At 40.0% G+C, this 20319-nt stretch overlaps 1 protein-coding gene across 1 annotated transcript; it reads right to left on the bottom strand.

Moving 5' to 3' along the window:
* Positions 1–1021: 1021 nt before the first annotated feature.
* On the bottom strand, positions 1022–18834 carry LOC144030958 (uncharacterized). The gene is made up of 22 exons (XM_077537626.1): positions 18641–18834; positions 17050–17302; positions 16604–16799; positions 15821–15992; positions 15425–15487; positions 15212–15356; positions 14851–15005; positions 14641–14784; positions 13829–14002; positions 12805–13007; positions 12392–12712; positions 11255–11396; positions 9257–9464; positions 9016–9184; positions 7310–7481; positions 6200–6271; positions 5689–5815; positions 5473–5615; positions 5147–5290; positions 3652–3822; positions 3091–3336; positions 1022–2063 (listed from the first exon to the last, which is right to left on the bottom strand). Exons 1-22 carry the CDS (start codon positions 18726–18728, stop codon positions 1885–1887), a joined length of 3687 nt encoding a protein of 1228 aa, XP_077393752.1. The 5' UTR covers positions 18729–18834; the 3' UTR covers positions 1022–1884.
* Positions 18835–20319: the final 1485 nt, after the last annotated feature.

A 20319-nucleotide genomic window follows, 5' to 3' on the forward strand; every position in this document is an offset into this window, starting at 1 on the left:
AGAGCGCCCAATCAACCTGCCAAGCATGTCTTTGGAATGTGGGAGGAGACCGGAGTACCCGGAGAAAACCCACGCAGGAACGGGGAGAACATGTAAACTCCACCCAGGAAGGCCGAAGCCGTTGATCACACACCGTCAGCACTGGGTGGGAGGCGGACATGCTAACCAATAGGGGTGTCAAACGTATGGTGGATCAGGCCCGCCAAGGGATTAAATCTGGCCCGTGAGGTGATCTTGTAAAAAATATAAAAAAAGAAAAAAAGAGTAATGTCAGACCAATTAATCAAAACATACATTTGTAATTTTGCAAGGCAAGTTTATTTGTAAATTACATTTCTTACAAAAGGCAACTCAATGTACTTTACAAGCAATCCTCAGATGAGCAATGCAATTCTGTATACAGAATTGACCTGGATGTCATTATTTTACAGTACACACAACTTAAAGTTACGGTTTGTTGGGGAAAAAAAACAAATAAGAGTTTCATATGTATTGACTTTTACTTCCACGCAATAGTTCTCTGTGGAATTACAAGTCCATTGTTGGAGTTTGTCAGAAGAAAAAAAGGATTACCTCATTCACTGCCTTTGACAAGTATACTTGTCAATTACATTTTTTAGAGCAGGGATACATGGGGGAGAATCTGATTACGCTCCACTGTAAATGTCAAACTTGGAAACAATTTTACTGATGGCCAACCATCGGTAGATTACATCATTGCCCCATTTTATACGAAATAAACAGTTTCAGAGTCCATGGGAGAAATGGCAGTATTTTGGCAAACCAACATTTTTCTACTGTCAATTATAAAAGAACGGGACGAGGCAAAACAATAGGGAGTCTATTCTGTCATTTGGTAGATTTGGTTTATATGTAATTATTGAACGTAATATCGCGTGGGTATTGAAAATTTTGAAATTGTCTAAAATGGCTGGCAGTGAGTTAAGTTGAGGGTGCTGGACACCAAATAATTAGAGAACGACTCCGGTTGACTCCTGCAAAATGATGACAGGACAATGAATTTTGGATTTGGATGTTTTTATTTATGTCGCAATCGAATGTCAAAACCGTTTGCATGTGTTGGCACATCCAACAAAAACGAGCCGCAGACTGCCAGCACACTTCCAGATGCAGTGCGTGAGAGAGAGAATATTATCATTTCAGTGGAACCTCCAAAATCTATCCATCCATCAGTACAAAGTTCCACAAGTGGAAACATAAACAGAATTTATTGTTCTCCTAAGTGCTACCAGGCACTTACGCAGGTCTTACGCAGTCTAACAAAATAGACATTTAGAATATTAATTCATTCCAGCTAACTCAGACACTGTTTTAGAGGAAATGTGTTTTTTTTTTAAATCAGCAGGGAAATTCGATCCATCCAATTCATTTTGCTGCTAGAATTCAACAGAATGACACTAAAATGGCCACTTTAAACCAAACTGGTCGACTTCCAGTCACTTTTTGGGGCATGACTTCTTGAGAAAATGTTTGTGTAAGGCTAAGTAGCAGATGTGGACATTTAAGGCGTGGTTCGAATAAAATGACAAACTGACGGTTACCGTTCGGTTCGGCTTTCAAGAAAATGACGGACGGACGATGACGGAAGAGTCCCCCAGGCACTGATGAATGACGGAGCAGCAACATTTTGTAAAATGCACACCTCTGCTAATGAGTCTAAATGAGCTTGAGAAGGTTAGCTAGCATTTAAGCTAACGCACAGTGGCAAGTGACCAAAAAAAGGTTATGAACAATGTTCAGAAACAGCAACTTTGTTGCAACTTTAACTAGTTCACTCAAAAATGAGTGATTTAGGCAAAAACGATAGAATGAGTGAATGATTCCGAACGCATTGGTTGCATTCTGAATTATTCCTCATTCCTTTCACAAAATGAGATCCTGACGCGGTTTTGACTGCCTGCTGGCTGGCACGGCCGGCATGAGGAATCGGAGCTTTTTCCAGAAGAGCCTGTTGCATTTGGTTTTTCTCCACATGAGCGCTCCCTGCCTCCTCTTGATGAAGGCCAGCGACTGCGGCAGGCGGCCGTAATCTGGAGGACCGTCTGTGTGGAGAACCACAGAAAAGGGCATACAACTCAACGCCTTGTAAGACAAATTCTGGTTACTCGGTATATTACTATTCATTCAATGTGAATTTAGTTGGTTGACTAGCCTAGTTAGTCAGATATGCAATATTGACTGTGGGTTGCGTAGCACTCCAGTTTAGTTAGTTAGTTAGTTAGTTAGTTAGTTAGTTAGTTAGTTAGTTAGTTAGTTAGTTAGTTAGTTAGTTAGTTAGTTAGTTAGTTAGTTAGTTAGTTAGTTCATTTGAAAAGTTACCCATTGGAAAAATATTGCCAATTAGCTATTGCTTTAGTAGGTTTACTAGTTTTGTCTACCAAGAAAGCTAGTTATTAATTTTGTTTTACAGTAAGGCAGCTATCTAGCTAGTTAGTTCACCAGTTGGTGTTTTGTAACACAATACTGACAGTTAGCTATTAGTAGGTTAACTATTGCGCTAAATATTTAGTTGCCTAGTTTGTTTGGGTATGTATCAGTTATTCAAATACAGTAGTTGTTTTTTTAGCTGATTATCAACATAGTATACGTTTGTCAGTCAGCCAGTCAGTTAGTTAGTTAGTATATGCCGACGAGTGAGCAAGTCAGTGGGATTGGCTTGATTACTTTGTTAGTTGGTGAGTGACTGTACATTAGTTAGTTAGTTAGTTAGTTAAGTACAACTATTAGCAAGCTCTTTTTTAGGTTGCCTACTGGTAGTTATCTACTTAGCTATCAGATTATTAATTAATTTAGCATATAGTTAGCTAGCTAGCTAGTTAGTTCACTAATAACCCTGTTGGTAAGTTAGTAAGTAGCATCGCTTTTAGACTTAGCTACTACTAGTTCTCTAGAAGGTAAACTGTGAGTTCAGTTTGTAGTTAGCTATTAGGTTAGTGGGTTGCTAATTTGTTTGAAATCTGTTAATTAGGAAGATTGTTAGTGATGTAGTATTGAGAATGGGTAAGGTAGCTCTCCAGTAGGTTAACTGGTTCGCTATCGGCATAGTTATTTAGTTGGTTAGTTAGTCACCTATTTCCAGCAGGATGACTGTGGGTGTGTTTCGCGTCAAAGCGTCATGCAGGCCCAGCTTCTGCTCGTAACTCAGCTGTCGGTCCTCGAGGCAGAAGGGCCGCCACTCCTTTGCTTCTTTTTTCTCCTCCTCCTCCTCTTGCGCCTCCTTTTTCTCCTCCTCCTCCTCGTCCATCTCCTTGGTCGACACCACGATGATCAACCGGCGGCATCTCCGCATGATGGCCGCCATGGCGTCGTGTGTTGCTGCCATAGAGTACATTTATAAAAACGTTTGGTTAGCTAGTAAGTCAGTCCGTCAGTAGTACTTGTAGTAACATCTGCTAGTTTATTTATTGGTTTGCTGCATAGCACTCACTGATGGTATTATTTACTACCGTTAGACAGTTGGTTAGCTGTGTAGTGTTAAATAACATTAGTATTATTGATGTTGTCATTGTCTCTATCAACAATTAGTTTGTTTGTATCTGGTTAGCAGTGACACCAGCTGGTTATTTAGTTTGCTTGTTAGTCGGTTAGTATGATTGATTGATTAATTATTGAGTTTGTTACATTAACTACCTTCTCCCGGGCTATCATCTCGGCCTGCGATGAAGAGGCGGTAGCCATGTCGTCCCTCCAGCTGGCGTGGCAGCGTCAGCAGGGCGAAGTCAGACGCCACGCTTGAGCTCGTGTCGGCGCCCGCAGCGGGGACCACGCTCACCAAGGCGTCGTACGGGACCCAGTCTGCATCTGCACAACACGCGTGCCATAGTTGTTCACTAAGTAAGTAAGCCATCCAGTTAGGCTTATAGTATTTTCGTTTGTATTTAATCTATTATGTCCTATTTATGTTGTAAGTATGTAAATTATCTAGTTAGTTTACTATCTGTGTGGACATCAGTTGGGTATTATCAAGTTATTGGTTGGTTAGTGTCAGAAGTAGTAGTTTGTTTTATAGAATTCAGTGAGTGAGTGAGTTAGTTAGCTTTGCAGTATTGACAGTGAGTATAGTATTTGTCTTTGGTTGCTTCATTGGTTATTTAGGTTAGTTGGTTATTTAAACCATTAGTATTATCGGATTGACAGTATTCTACATTTATGTTAATTTAAAAAAAAATAGTAGGTAAATAAATTAGCTGACGAGCTCCATATTTACATCAGCAAGGTTGTGGGAATGCTTCAGCATTTCCACATATGTTATTGTGATTTTTATTCTCCACACTTTGTTGCCGTGAAATAATTTGCACATAATATTTTTGATTTTACACCGTTCAAATTTCAACTTGCTTCAAAAATTCACACTTCCCGTGGTCTGATTCCACATTACTTACAGTATTCGCACAGTTAAATGTCAACTTTTCCCAATTCATTTTCAATGGGACTTCCATACACACAACTGATCATCATTGCCTGTCTGATACTGCTCAGTGGCACAGTTGGAAAAGAACATTGTACCAGGAGGTTGCAGGTTTGAATCCCACCTACTGTACATTGCAAATATATCCATATAGCCATTATGCTAAGTAATATACATGTATACCAACTGACTATCTTATCAGGGAATTGATTCTATCCCTGAAATGATTAAATCCCACTTTAGACAGGTTGCAGTTCAAAATTTCTATTTATTCATTTGTCATTTAACTACAATTAAAAATGTGTAATTTTCACTTATCTTTCAATTTACTTCATAAGCACATGTATTCAAATCTTAGCATTCAGCTAATAACATTCAGCTTTTCAGCATTCCCACGCAATTACTGCAGAAATTGCACTTTGTCTAGTTAGTCGAATGACTTAGTTACTCAGTATTGACTGCTCTTGGTTTTTATCTGGTTATCAAAATAGTATATCTTAGTTTATTTATTTATTTATGTATTTATTTATTTAGTTAGTTAGTTTGAGTCGGTTATTTACACATTGTATTATTGAGGTGAGTCATTCAGTTAGTAACAACAGTCAGTCGTGCTGTTTCAGTCTCATGATTGACATATCTCTCGTCCCATCATGCACCTACAGCGACTGCACAGCAATAGCTAACTAACTACATAACTAAGATTTGACCACGTGTCACCTTGTGGAGTGAGAAAACATCCATATAGCTCCCTGTACGCCAATACTACGTCCACCTTGAAGAAGACCAACAGGAAGACCAGAAGAAGAAGAAGCGAGGTGGCCACGCCCACTGCTATGCAGGTGTAGAACCAGCTGTGATTGGCTGGAGACAGACAGAGAGGGAAAGTAAGGCATATTTACATGTATGGTGTATGCCTAAAAAGTACACAAAAAAAAAAACAACAAAACGATGACATATGTCAAATCAAGGCTATACAGTATGTTTGTTCTTTGTTTGTCAATATGTTTCTTATTACTGGCCAAGTTTTGTTGTTGTTGCTTTACCTTCTTTGAGCTGCACCAGGAGGCAGTCTTTCACCGCCCGAGGGCTCTGGATCCGACAGCGAATGGACACGTTGAGGAAGCGAGGAAGAACTCTCAAAATGGTCAGGGTGGACTTGCCAAACACGCGGCCTTGGTTTGTAATGCTACGGGGCAAGAGCACAATGTGGGCGTTTTGTGTATGCACACGGACTGACTCGTGAAGAGCGATAAGCTCACAAGTCGGAAGACTCCCGGAGCTCCGGATCGTCATCGGCGAAACTTCCGTTCACGATCCAGAACATAGCCGTCTCCTCATTATAGCTGTAGCCCACCAAGGCTGAACACTTAAGCTCCACACGCACACCTAAGACCACATCAATGTTACTTACTAGTTAGTTAGTTAGTTAGTTAGTTAGTATTCACTACCCTTAGTTTCTTGGTTGGTTAGCTATGTAATATTAAACATACTGAGTTAGTTTGCTAGTTTGTATTGACTAGGCTCATTTTTAGTTGGATAGTCACATAATATTGAGCATACGTAGTTTTTTGGAAGTTAGCTAGTATTGGCTACCCATATTTTATTTGTGAATTGTTAGCTACATCATATTGAACGTAGTTAGTTAGTACCATGCTGCTTTACCAAGACAACTGATCACATGGAGGGCCCTGTTCTGGTAAGCAGCCATAAATACATAACAAATCCTTGCAAGGGCGCGAATGCGTGATTGCATGTCATTGCGGAACTCACCCAAGTCCACGGTGAGCACTTGATGCTTTTGCTGGATCACTTCCGGCTCAATAAGAACTGTTTGTACCAAGTCTAAACGCAAAACATATTGAGAATGCACTGAGTTTGACTGCTCTACCAGCAACCTTATCCATCACATTGTGCAACATTTTTGGAGGGGGTGCCAAATTGCAGGGCAAAAAAAAAAAAAATCCCCCTCAGGTTTTCTAAAATAAAATGTAACATATATACTTTAGATAATAGTTTTTTTTATTACTTCTAGTCCAAATAAATGCCCATGAGTTCATGGATGGATGGATGGATGGATGGATGGATGGATGGATGGATGGATCTACAGTTTACACTTTCAATCACCTCGGGCCAGCCCTGGGACTGAGACTCAAGTCCTTGTCAATGTTGGGGAGGAGTTCAGTTTAGCCTGGGTTGCATTTATTTTTACTCAATAAAATCGATTAATAAAATAACTTGCATTAATTTTTTAGTCATTAATGCAATTATATTATTGGTAAATTTAGTTACTGTAAATAATTAAAATACAAACATTTTACGTACACTTTAGTTTGCGTTGTTGAATAAATAATTTGTTGATTAATCACAATTAAATTAATAATTCATACAAAATATTTTCCTTTTTTTAATTTTTCAGCCATATTTTTGCAAAAATTGGTTCATCTTTACATTTATTTACTTCATTAAATTAATTGTTAATTTCTTACTTTTAAATAACATTTAAAATAAAATGTAAAAAAATTCTTACATAAGATTTTTTTTCATTATTTTATTGGGTCATTAATTACAATTAAATTATTTTTAAAAACTACAAATTCAAAATATGATAGATTGAAATATTTCATTAAGTGACAACGTATTATTGTCACATAAAAATAAATGAATATTTGAAATATGTAAAACATCTGCATGTTTCAAATAATATGAGGTATGACATTTATTTATCCATCCATCCATTTTCTTGACCGCTTATTCCTCACAAGGGTCGCAGGGGGTGCTGGAGCCTATCCCAGCTGGCTTTGGGCAGTAGGCGGGGGACACCCTGGACTGGTTGCCAGCCAATCGCAGGACATTTATTTATCTATCTATTTATTTATTTACCGACGTTGATGTCCAGCTGGATGCTGCGCGCCGCCGTGTACGTCCTGCCGTCCAGGCTGACATCTACCAGGCAGGTGTACTTTCCGGCGTCCTCCTGCCGGGCCTTGAAAAGCCTCAGGCCGCTGTCACGCAAGCTGATGTTTGCGCCCTCTCGCTCCACCGGCCGGCAGTCCTGCACACGTGCACATTAGCTGTTTGGACAAAGCTAGTTTGGCTGAATATAAACTGTCACTAATGATTGTATAAGTTTCTTCTCTCTTTTGTTTTTTTTCTGCGACTTGTTTATGTTTATATGTTTAACAAACAAACAAACAATCTGAAATTTGGTATACTTATAGGCATGTCTATCTGGAGTAGCCCCACAAAAAAAGTCTCAAGAAGCTCTGCCCACAGCCACCATTTTAGTTTCATTATTATTTCCACGGGTCCTTTAACATTTTTACTGTAAAACTTCAACCCTCGAAGCCAATTTGACTGAGCAACATGAAATTTGGTAGACCTACCAAAAAAAAAAAGTCTCAAGAAACCAGGACCGAAAAGAAACAAGAAGTCTGCCATTTTTGTTTTAAGACACCATTTTAGACCAATTTTCTTTGTTTACATGAGTCTTTTTTTCTTCTTCTACAAATTCCAGCCAGTTTCACTTGTCTATAATGTAAAATTTGGTAGGCAAGTCTCATTAATAGACCCACGAAAAGGTCTCAAGAACAATGGCACCATCAATGGGTGTCCCCTGGCGACCCCTACAAATTTTCTGTCCACCTCTATTTAGGATTTAAAGATGAAATATTTGAAGTGTAGCCATCTGGCCACCGTTATAAAAATTTTCTGGAGGCGCCACTGCTCAAGAACCCATTCCTGAACACTTATGGTTTGGTTTTAGCCAGATGGATACCTCTCCACAGTAATTTCGTCTGGGAAAAGCGGGACATTCTGTACAATAATTGGAGCTGATTGGACGATGCGTCATTCTACACGTTTGCTTTAACCAATCACGGCCATGGGTGAAAATTTCATCTTCGTCTTACCGAGGGGGGGAAATGCACGAACATCTTACCAGCTAGAAATGCTCGAAGTGCCTCTCGCTGTTCAACATTCAACAAGGAATTGATGAGTAATTCTGCGAGAACAGAATTAATTGTAGCGTCCATTCATCCATGTTAAAGGCGCAGTCTGCCAGATTCACTCCGGAAAATGCACTTTTTAAATACAGGATGTACACACTAACTTTCTCTCAGTCTACACATCTGGGTTTATGTTAAACTTTGGTGGTGAGTTTGTCCTAAACCCGCACCCCCCCAGCCTGTATTTTGCCATTTTGTGTTTGTTTTGTAAACAGCGGGACGTTTCTGTGGAAAGACAGTGTTTACACCCATCCAGCCAATCGCAGAGGGGGGCGTATCGCAAACGGGGCCGGCGAACGTGTCAGCTGCGTGACGTCACTCCCGCCGCAATTTGAAAGCACGCACGGATTTTTTTTTCTTGACTCACTCATTCACACGTTAGCTTCTGTGAGTGAGTGAGTGAGTGAGTGAGTGAAAAAAAATACTAATTTTCGCTCTGTGATTGATCCGAACCCCTTGCTCTCGCAAGATGAATTCTCGTGGTATTTGGGAGTTCACAAACTCCGGAGAATTCATCTTGCGAGAGCAAGGTTAGTTTGATTTGCCATGTAACACCCTTTAAGTCAGGCACCATATGTGTACCTTCAGCCAACGTATGTTACTCGTGTCCTTGAGTCGTAGGACGTGGTCCAGCTTGCACGGGAGGCTCTCGCTGACCCCCAGGGGGATGCTCCTCGCTTCGGCCACGGGGGGGCACCGTCCAGTGGACACCGATACGCCAAAGTCAATCTTGACGGTTTCGCTTTGCGACCTTAATAGCACACAAAACGCTTAACTCCAAGACGCCATCATATATAATGTGATACACGGTGTGTTTGCATACGCGCTCTGGCAGCTGTAGACGCCGTGATGGGACGTCCGCACGGGGAGGAAGTACAGAAAGCCGTGCCTGACTTCCACGCCAGGCGTTGCCCCAGCCGACGCCCCCTCTCGGGTCCACGTGACGTTGCCGTTTTCGCCCACGATGGGACACTTGAGCAGCAGGAGGTGACCCGTGCTGACGTGGTAGGTGTCGAGCGGCCCCTTGTGGCCTGAAAAGGAAGTACAGGCAGTGGCCAACAAGTATAAACCAAACGAAACAACAACAAAAACATTCACAAACATCTCACTATATTGTGGGGAGTAATTAAAAAAAAATATATTAAATGGTAAACACATTTTGAAAATGTGAAAAAAATTACAACAAAACAATTTTGAAAATGTGATTTACATTTTTAACAACTTTCACAAAATGTGAAACAAATTTAGAAAATATGAAAATACAGTAATCAAAAAATATGAAAGAAATGTAAGAAAAAAAACCTGAATTTGTAGGTGTTAACAAAATTACAAAATGTGAAAGATTTGTTTTTAATTGTGCTATTTTCATTTTACAAAATGTGAAAATCACAAAACGTCAAACACATTTTAAAAATGGCAAACAAAATTATAAACCAATTTAGAAAACTTGAATCAAATTTTTAAATGTAAAATACAAATTTTAAAATATGAAAATAATTTCAAAATGTGAATATAAAATTAAAATGTGAATCAAATTTTTTAGCAAAATTAAAAATGGAAATATGAAGCCTGAATGTGTCTTTCACATTTGTAAATGGGCTTTTTTTTTTTTTCAATCTAAATGTGTTTTAAATTGTGTTCTAAATTTGCAAACAATTGTTTAGATTTGTAAAATTGTAAAAATTTGTACATCTGAATCTACCATAGTATAACGTTCAACAAATGATCCTGTAAAGTTCATCTTAATTTAGGTTAATGGGTCTTTTGAGGGTTGAACAACAAGGCGGGGCCTCATTTGACCAAATTTCAGTGACACACTGGCCTAAAAAAAATGACACTCACTGTAAAAATTTAACCTCGTTAACTCCGCCAAGGAGTTCAAGGCTTGATTTGTTGTTGTGCAACCGATAAGTTTCCAGTCGCCGTTTAAAGGATGAGGAACCATTTACTGTCGCTTTTCACTTAAACTTGAGGAAAAATGGTCGCCTCACTGTAATGATCACTTTTTTTTTTTTTTTTTATTCTGATTTCTCCTGGCCAATCAGCGCAGCAACATAACGAAGAAAAACTTCAATATAAGTCAAGGAAAACTGAATGGAGTGCAACTAAAATTACTTTTTGATTTATTACTTATTTTTATTTAAATTATTGTGAATCAAGTTTCACCAATCAAACAATACTTGAAAACTAAATGTAAAACCACCGCATTCATATTTTTAAGATATATTAAAAATGACGTAGAATTAATCTTGAATTACACTAAAATTCATATCTTATAATTTTCTTTCAAATGTATGCTTAAATTATGTAAACAATAACTCATTTGACATTAAAGGGACACTTCACTTATTTAGCCCATTACAGAAATAATTTTGTCTATAATTAATTGTACATGAAAAATAATGAAAGTTTCAAATTAATTATAGACAAAATATTAATGTTTGACTGCCAAAAGTGGCAAAATATATCCCTTTAAATTGGCCCCAGTTGATAGGTCTTTATTGACGCATGCCGGTGGCTGCTGTGCGCACTCACACCCGCGATGACAGTAATTAATGGCTGGATGTCGGTCGAACAACACCAAGTGTGCCGATCAATACGCCGATGAATAAAGTCTCCCTAATTTTCACAATACATAGTTGGCAAGTATGAGAGAGCGTAAGAGTGGCTCTGCTACAATATAATCCGGCACCTTCAACAAAAAAAACACTAACCTGGCTTTTTTTTTTTTTTAAGCAAGCAATTTGCCATATGACTTACGAAATACATAATAAAAGAAATATGAATGACGTAAATGTGTAGGAATGTCCAACCTACTCACCGAGTGTGCTGGCTACAGCGAGCAAGACGATGAGCACATGCAGTTCGGACATTCCTGCTTCCCGCACAGCTTGAATAAACACAATCAGTGAGGGAAGTGAAACGCACACACGCGCACAAAAATCACGATACACACAAAGAATCTATTGTAAGTCCACGTATGGCTTTGCATCATGAAACGCTGTTGACGAATGTCGCCGCCAACTGTTGACGTTCACTTGTGCTATATGGTTTTATTAATTCAGTGCGACAAAAGAAATGGAATAAACGTCGCTGATGAAGTGAACTTACCAGTTGAGATGTTGCTGCGACTTCTGCTCACATGTTCGCCGTCACATCCTGTTTTCACATCATGACACGCTGGGTTTTTCCTTCAATGACCTTCCACTTTCAGAAACGATGAAAGAAGAAAGCAAACAAAAAAAAAAAACAAAAAAAAAATGGGCCACCAAAACCTCATCGGGGTTTCGTATTCAAGTCATCTTAAAAAAAGCGCTTAAAAGTATTTCCTTTATCTTACCTGCTGTAACGGCATTTTTTCCTCACTCAATATATTAGATGGTTTAACTAAAGATTTTAAAACATAACTATATATATATATATATATATATATATATGTGTGTGTGTATGCAAAAATATAAACGCAACACTTATTTTTGCTCCCACATTTTTATGAGATGAACTCAAAAGATCTCAAACTTTTTCCACAATATCACAATTTCTCTCAAATATTGTTCACAAACCAGTCTAAATCTGTGATAGTGAGCACTTCTCCTTTGCCGAGATAATCCTCACGAGAGCAAAAAACAAGTGTGATTTTTGTTGAATATAGCAATACATTCAAAATTATGTTCACGTCAAAATTCAATGACATTAACAACTGTATGATAAATAAAATCTTCAACAAAGTAGTGTTTTACTTTTAGTTTAATACGCTCCACAACATGAATTAATTCCCCACTAGGGGGCACTATGGCTCCACACACACTTTGCGTGCAGGCTAACAATCTAAGGGCTAAGTATGAAGAACCCTCCACTGGCAATCCATCCATCCATCTGTCCATCCGTCGCCCATCATCCTTGTGGTCTTTCCTGAGCAAAAAGCAGCATCTGTTTTGCCGTGAGTCAGTAGCTACACCTTCAAGAGAGCGGTCCTTTCAGGGGGCGCTGCCCTCTTCCCCCTCACTGGCATGTGATAGCGGATCTCCTTCCAGAACCTGGACGAAGGAGACAGGCAGGCTGGCGAGTGGACTTCCTCGTGGTGCCGTGTGCCGGTCCTGGACGGGGAGGACTTCTTGGTGCAGGTGCTCCAGCTCTTTGGGTTTAGCTGCTGCTGGTGGTTGTGATTGTGGCTCTTCCACCAGCACACGGCGCCCTGTTTCCTCCGCAGATGACGCAGCGACTCCGGGAAGAGAGCCATCTGGGCCGCACTCACCTCCTCCAACTCCACCAGCACCACCTGCAAAAGAAACACAACAAACACCTCAAACTCTCGACACAAACACTCAGCCACTCACTCAAAGTGGTTTGTGTGTTGGCTGCAGAGCTGACCTTGAGGGTTCCCTCTATGAGCGCTTGATGCATGGCCAGCGAACACTCGTGTTGACGTTGCGGGTCCAAACACACCTCCTCGCCTAGGTTGTTATTGTTCGTGTTGTGGTGGTGGCTGTGCGTGCAGGTGAAGGACGAGGCGCCGTAGAGCAGGAGGAGCCTGCGGCTGGCCAGCATGTTGTCGTGCACAGAGTCCACCATGGCTGCAGGGGGCAGCAAAACCACCATAAACACACAACAGTGGAAAAGGTCAGGAACACTCACTCCCACTAACTAATAAATTATTCAATGCCATCAATAACTAACTAATGTGACTATTAACAGACTAACATGTTAACATACTCACTCATTTACTAACTGATGACTAACAGATTCTCACTCACTCACACTCAAATTTAAATTTATTACTACTAATTAATCATAACAATAATAAAAATAATACTCATAACAACTAACTAACTAACTACCATGTACAGTCACTGAACAGCTAACCAACCAAGCCAACCTCACTCACTCACTCACTAACGTACAGTCACTCACCAACTAACAAAGTAATCAAGCCAACCACACTGACTCGCTCACTCACCGTCATATACTACCTAACTAACTAACTAACTAACTAACTAACTAAATAACATGTACAAAGTCACTGACCAATTAACAAACCAACCAAGCCAACCTCCCTCCCTCCCTAAACTCACTCACTGGTAGTACCTAACTAACTAACTATAATGTACAAAGTCACTCACCAACTAACAAAGTAATCAAGCCAACCACTGACTCGCTCACTCGCCGTCATATACTAACTAACTAACTAACTAACTAACATGTACAACACACTAACTAACTTAATAACTAATTGGCTAACAGGCTACAAACTCATTCACTCTCACCGAATAAATTAACTCACTAAAAAAACTAAAAATGAACTTAATATATATATATTTTTAAGTCGCTATAGGCTATACAGTGCTAACTCCCTTATTAAGAAACAAACTAACCCACTTGCGAAATAACTAATCACCTTGTCCCGGCAGGCAGTCTCGTCCAGCTATGAAGAGTTTGTAGCCGCAAGCTTTTTCCAACACTTGCGGCAGAACGTCGAGAGCAAACGTTAGCACGCCGTGGCTAACATCCAGCTGGCAGCTGAGCGGGTAGTACAACGTCACGTAAGCGTCAAACTGCTTACCGTCATTTTCTGCCAAACAACGACCACAAACAGAATAAATGTTTACTAAAACTCAGCTGGATCACTTAGTGTGTTAGTGTTAGTCACATTTCTCAATCTGATTGTGTTTGTTAACTATGTGACTGAGCAGGCTTGCGTTGGCTGCTCCAGTATATCACAGTTAGCCGCATCACTTAGCAGCCTAGTGTTAGTCGCGTGACTTCATATACTAGTAGCAGCAAAACTTAGTGTGCTTGTGTTAGCCACATTAGTTAGCGTGCAAGTGTTACCGGCGTCCTTTGTTAGCCGTGTCATTTCATATGCTTGCATTAGCCGCAGCACTTGAGCAGCAAAGTGTTAAATGTGCTAACTTGTGCTAGCATTAAAAACATCACTCTTAGCAAGCTTAAGTGTTAGTCTGGTTGTGTTAGCTGCATTATTGTAACTATATCACTGAATATGCTTGTGTTAGCTGCTAAAGTATATTAGCTGCATCAATTCACATTTTAGTGACAGATGCGTCACTTCACAAGTTTGTATTAGCCGCATCACTTCGCAAGTTAGCGTTACATCACTAAGCGCGTGAATGTTAGCCACACTTGATTATGATTGTGTTCGCTACATTAGTACTATCATTATTGTGCATGTTTGTGTTAGCATTTTATTACCCTTATTTGCATAGAAGACTGGAAAGGAGCTGCGGAAGAACAGCACCACGTCAATCTTAAAACGGAAGTACACCACCACGGTGATCACCGCAAGCGCTGCCACGCTGGCAAGCGCACAGCCGACGGTCACCAGGTCGCCCTGCTCTGTAACATACAGGAAGTCAAGGCATGGGAACAAGATGGCGGCCGTCATATGATTACGAGATTTACCTTGAGGCAGCACGGCAAAGTGAGCTTGAGGAATCCCCCGCGCGCCGTACACTCGACACGTGTAGTTGACCAGGAAGTCGGTCTCCTCCAGGGAGGAAATGGTCAGCACGCTCTCCATCCACACACCTTTGCGGGGGACGTTCGCACGCCACATGCTGGAACACGGAAAGTTGAAACAGGAAGTTGAAACAAGGCAACCCATCACTTTTTGCGGTCTCCGAAAATACCCAACTATACCTATAAAGCGGACTGAAAAGTGGCACCATCATTATTTTAGTCAATCCTATAATATAACTTCGGATGGTACAAAGGAGTTTACCAAAAGTAGTACCCCATATTTCTACAAAATAAATGCTGATACCGTGGTTCTGAGGCGAAGATCCTTTCCGAGTTGTTGTCGGAAATGAAGTCGATGTCATCCAACCAAAAAATGTCCATCATAAGGCTGTCGGGAACGGTGCCGATGCACGGCACGAACACTTGACATTTTCGCGTCAAACGAGACCCTGAGCACACACGGTTAGCCACTTTAGCGGCTAACATCTTTTGACACATTTTACAGATGAGCTCTCACCGATGGCTGCTTTGACGCTGTCATTGGCTGGCTGCAGCACTTGGGGATGGAAGCAAAAATCCTCTGCAAATACAACAAACAATTAGCACTATTTTGGCACCCTGTGAAATGGGTACCAAGTTTGACAATGATCTAGATCCTAAGATAACCCAAAAATCAATACAGTATTATAAGTTCAGAATGCCAAAATATGGTGCAATATAACTCATCATTTCGGTACCATCAAGAAATGTTGACAACCTCTAAAAACAAAAGTGTAACAGATCGGTTTCCCAACAAAAGGGTGCCAAAAACAGGCTGCCATCACCTTTCGTACCCTTAACGAACTTGAATGTGTGATAGAATGATCTCTGCCGCCCCCTGGTGAGAGTGTGAAGGATTGTCCATGTTGCCCACCTTGCACCCAAGCCTGGATGGTCTCCGACATGGACGCTGCGACGCCGTCCAGGTTGAAGTTGAGGGTGCATGTGTACGTTTGGTTGTTGCGGGCGTCCACGTCATGAATTTTCAACCGTGCTCGGTTGCGGTACACGTGTCCGTCGAAGCCGTCCTCAATCACGGTGCAGCCCTGTCATGGATGATGAATGACACATGGACGTACATTTGGACACATTAGGACACACGGACACTGTTTTTTACAGTAAGTTGTTGGCTGCTACGCCAAAAAAACGATTCGCTAATTTGTTCGTTCGTTCGTTTTTTGGTTATATTTTATGTTTTGTCCTTTTTGTTTTTGTTTTGTTAGCCAATTATTTCTGTTCATTTAATAGTTCAGTTGATTAATTAGTTTTGTTTTGTTTTCGTTACTTCTTTCAGTTATTTCATTAAGAGTTAGCATGATCGTTTGTTAGCTAGCTTGTTTGTTGGTTTGGCAGGTTCTTTTTTTAGTTCTTTTGTTTTTAGTATTTGATTATTTTTTTTAATTCATTCTTCACATAGTTGTTCGTCCGTCTGTCCTTCAGTAAGTCAGTCTGTCAGTCCGCTAGATCACTAGTTAGTTTGTTAGATTAGTTTGTCCGTTAACTTAGTTGTTGGATGATTAGTTAGCTTGTTAATTAGGTAGATATTGACTTTGGTAAATTAAGTGATTATTTGTTAGTTCATTCATGTTCAGTTAGCTCATTTGTTAGTTTTAATACGCCGTGGTTTCCATAGCAACAAGACGAAGGCATGACTCACTCTGTACCATGTGACGGAGGCGGGGACGCCATAGCCGCGGAGCGTGTTGAAGACGTCTCCAAGAGGACAGGACAGCGTGTCGGTCACGCCGACGGTGAGGACCTGAAAGGCTTGGCGCGGACGCCCGCACTCGCCCTGCGGCGGACTGTCCACCACCAACCTGGTGGACTGCTTGTAGCAGTCCGACGCGCTCGTCCTGAAAGAGGGAGCGGACCGATCAGCAAGAGGAGGGCAGCGAAGGGGGTGTGGCTAAAAAACAGCGGCCATTAAATGACTGTCATTGAATTCATCGTTAACTCAAATTCATTCCAAATGAAAGATCCATGAATACACCTTTCTATTGAACTGAATTAATTTCAATATAATCAATAATTACGCTAAAACTAAAATACGCTTATTTGCGCGAGTTTCACATATTCTACTGCTTGTATGTTGGATGGCGTTACCTGAGCACGCACTGGTAATGGCCGTCGTGCTGCATGGTGACGTTGAGTAACCACAGGGTCTCTCCTCGTATGAGGACGTGACGGCTGACATTGCGGAGCGGTCGTCCCGTCTCCACACGGTACCAGTCCACCTCGTAAGACAGCGACGACAGGTTGAAGACGTCGGGCGACGCCAGCGTGCAGTTGATCATGGCCGCGTCGCCTGGCACTGAGAACACGCGCTCAAACTGAACCCCGTAGTCCTTGCACTCATCTGACAACAAACAAACACAAAAATTTACTTGTCAGACTGTTCTCTAGTTAGTTAGTTAGTTAGTTAGTTAGTTAGTTAGTTAGTTAGTTAGTTGTTCATTTTGGACTGCCAATGAGTTGGTTCATCAGTTTTTTTTTAGTTGTCGTTTATTAAGTTAGGTAGCTAGTTTGCTTCTTATTTAGTGGGTAGTTTGTTCATTAGTGTGTTGTTGTTTTTTTAGTTAGTCAGTGTGTTGGTTAATTGGTCTGTAGGTACTTAAATTGTTTTGTTGCCGTATTGAGTTAGTTCATTAGTAGGTTAGTGAGTGAGTGAGCTAGCTAGTTACTTAATGAGTTTGCTTGACTGCTAGTTACTTTGTTGGTTGGTTAATTAGTTTGTGTATTAGTAAGTTATTAGATTCGTCATTGAGTTAAATCATCATTTTTTTTTTTGTGTGTGTATTTTTTCATGAGATCCTTAGTTCATCAATACATGCCTTAGTTATTTATTTATTTATTTATTTATTTAGTTAGTTAGTTAGTTTTTTTTTACTGCCAATGATTTGGTTCATCAGATTTTTTTAGTTGTCATTTATTAAGTTATGTAGCTAGTTTGCTTCTTATTTAGTGGTTGTTGTTGTTGTTTGTGGTAGCGTGTTGGTTTGTTTTTTCTAGTTAGTCACTGTGTTAGTTAATTTGTCTGTTGGTACTTAAATTAGTTTGTTGTAATATTATTTAGTTAGTTCATTAATATGTCAGCAAGTTAGTGAGTGAGTTAGCTAGTTAGTTAATGAGTTTGCTTGATTGCTAATTACTTTGTTGGGTAATTAGTTCATTCGTTTGTTCATTAGTAAGTTTGTTATTAGATTGTTCATCATTGAGTTAAATCATCAGTTGTTTTTTTTTGTGTGTGTTTTTTTTTTTCATGAGGTCCTTAGCTAATCTATCCATGCCTTAGTTAGTCAGTCAGTCAGTGAGCTAGCTAGCATGCAATTTGTTGGCCATCCAACCTCATGGGCCATTTTGAGCCCTGCCGTCAGAATTGTAGCCAAGTGGATATGACCGCATTCCCAAGAACTCTAAGCTATTTTTCCACACTTGCCCAAGTCCCACCGCAGCACATGACTACTTTTTCTTCTAACTTCACCTACTTTTTTACTGACACGTGTATTGGTAAAAATCAATAGTTGTGCTCCTCCTTTTCCAGGACATTACAACACAAACACAAACATGAACATTTAGTGAGTAAACATGCGGCTCAACGCTTTGACCCATACAGGACTTTCCCATCGTCCAGCCAGTGTGACCCACCACCACTATTCAGCCCCCTTCCAGCGTCCCGGCCAACACCACTACTCACCCTGAGCTGCATGAGTCCAGTTGACACTTCGCACCACCAACAACAGCAGAATGGTCCGCACATGGATGCACATGACTGAAACATACATACATAAAGGATTAACAGCTAAAACGATGGCAAACCACAGCAGACCTGAGGACAACGTGTGCCTTCCTGCTCTGACGCTTCCCACATGAGCAACTGCCAGGGAAGCTTCAGACTCACTGATTTAAGGCAACAACCCCCAAAAATATTACGCAAGGCTAATGTGTAAGCAGATGGAAGCAGGCCAGATCAGCAGTGCGTGTGTATGAGTGAGCGTGTGACCATCGCAAAAAACTTGTAAACTCTTCTTTACTTAGTTTAGAGTAGTTTATTTATTAGTTTGCTTTTTTTGTTCATAAGTTTAGTTTTTAGATGTTTATTTTGTTTAATACTTGTAAGTTAGCGTGTTAGCTTACCTACTTGCTGTGCTTAGTCAGCTGGTAAGTCTGGTATGGTACTTAATTGGTTAGTTAGTTTGTCACAATCAGTCAGCTCCATAAATTAGTTCACTCTTTACTTGGTTGGTTCATTAGCCAGTTATTTTGCTGCTTTGTTACGTCCACACAAGTCAAACATAACTCAGTTTATTTGACAGCAATTGGGGTCATTAATATTAATTACTCCCATGATGAGGCCGCACCCGATTTTCAGCTTTCCTCTTAAGTCATAAAACAGTAGAAGAAGCCAAGTTAGCCAGTGCGTAGCAACATGAGCACACCCATACAGTTTGGATGACTTTTATTTTTAAATTCGACATCACACTACTATGGATGCAATTTGTACTTGAGGTGACTTTTATTTTGAAACGTCTAATCCGGTTACTGTTAGTACTATTTTCTGTTTGAATAGTCACCAATGAAACATATAAATTAATCATTTGAACTAACATCTGTCAATACAATATTAAATGTTAAATTCCACCTCATATTACTATTGATGCTACTTCCTGTGTGAACATTTGCAAATAACAGCCATGCTTTTTCTTTAATTTTCTTTTGCGTTTAATCAGAAGTAACATTTGTCAACTAATGTAGGTGACTTTTATTTGGAAAATCCACATCAAAATCTCAAATCACTTCCTGTAATGTGCTTGTTTTATTTTGAAAGACCGACTAGAACTGCTTGGGCTGGGTTCCTTGCTATGTGCTATGCTAGTTTTCTGCAAGTGCTAAATTTGGAACCAACATTTGTCAACAATTAGATTCCTGGACAATTTTTAAATTTGAAAAACCACACTAAAATGCCACAACACTTCCCGAGGGTGTGTGTGATACCTTTGCCAAGCTAAAATGTTTGGAATGCTGACAGCAGAAAGATTCTACACAATGTTTGAAAACTTTTATTTTGAAATGATTCATCTGATTCTTTGCCAATATTTCCAGGGAAAATGAGAAATTGAGCTTCCACCAATAAAAGTAATTCTTTTTCATGCGAATCTTACATTTGAATTAGGATGTTGTAAACAATACTTTTATTTTGAAAAGCCACACAAAAATGTCACGACACTTCCTGGTACACCCTTGGGTGTGTGTACTGTGTGTGTACTATTTTCCAGGCCAAATTGTATCCTCTGAAATGAAGGGGATATTTTTAAATACAACAATAGAATTCAGTGGTACTTCCTGTTTGATAGTTATTGTCTACTCTAGTGTAAA

The sequence above is a fragment of the Festucalex cinctus genome, chromosome 11 (assembly GCF_051991245.1).
Source record: "Festucalex cinctus isolate MCC-2025b chromosome 11, RoL_Fcin_1.0, whole genome shotgun sequence".
Classification (NCBI taxonomy): domain Eukaryota; kingdom Metazoa; phylum Chordata; class Actinopteri; order Syngnathiformes; family Syngnathidae; genus Festucalex; species Festucalex cinctus.

Bases quoted from the DNA above. Each gene is read 5' to 3' on its own strand.
- LOC144030958 (XM_077537626.1), bottom strand. From the start codon at position 18,728: ATGTATGTTTCAGTCATGTGCATCCATGTGCGGACCATTCTGCTGTTG. The intron at 15,357-15,424 runs GTGAGAGCTCAT...GTGTGTGCTCAG, and splicing joins CAGCGTCAAAGCAGCCATCG to GGTCTCGTTTGACGCGAAAA. The intron at 3,823-5,146 runs GTGACACGTGGT...CGTGTTGTGCAG, and splicing joins ATGTTTTCTCACTCCACAAG to ATGCAGACTGGGTCCCGTAC.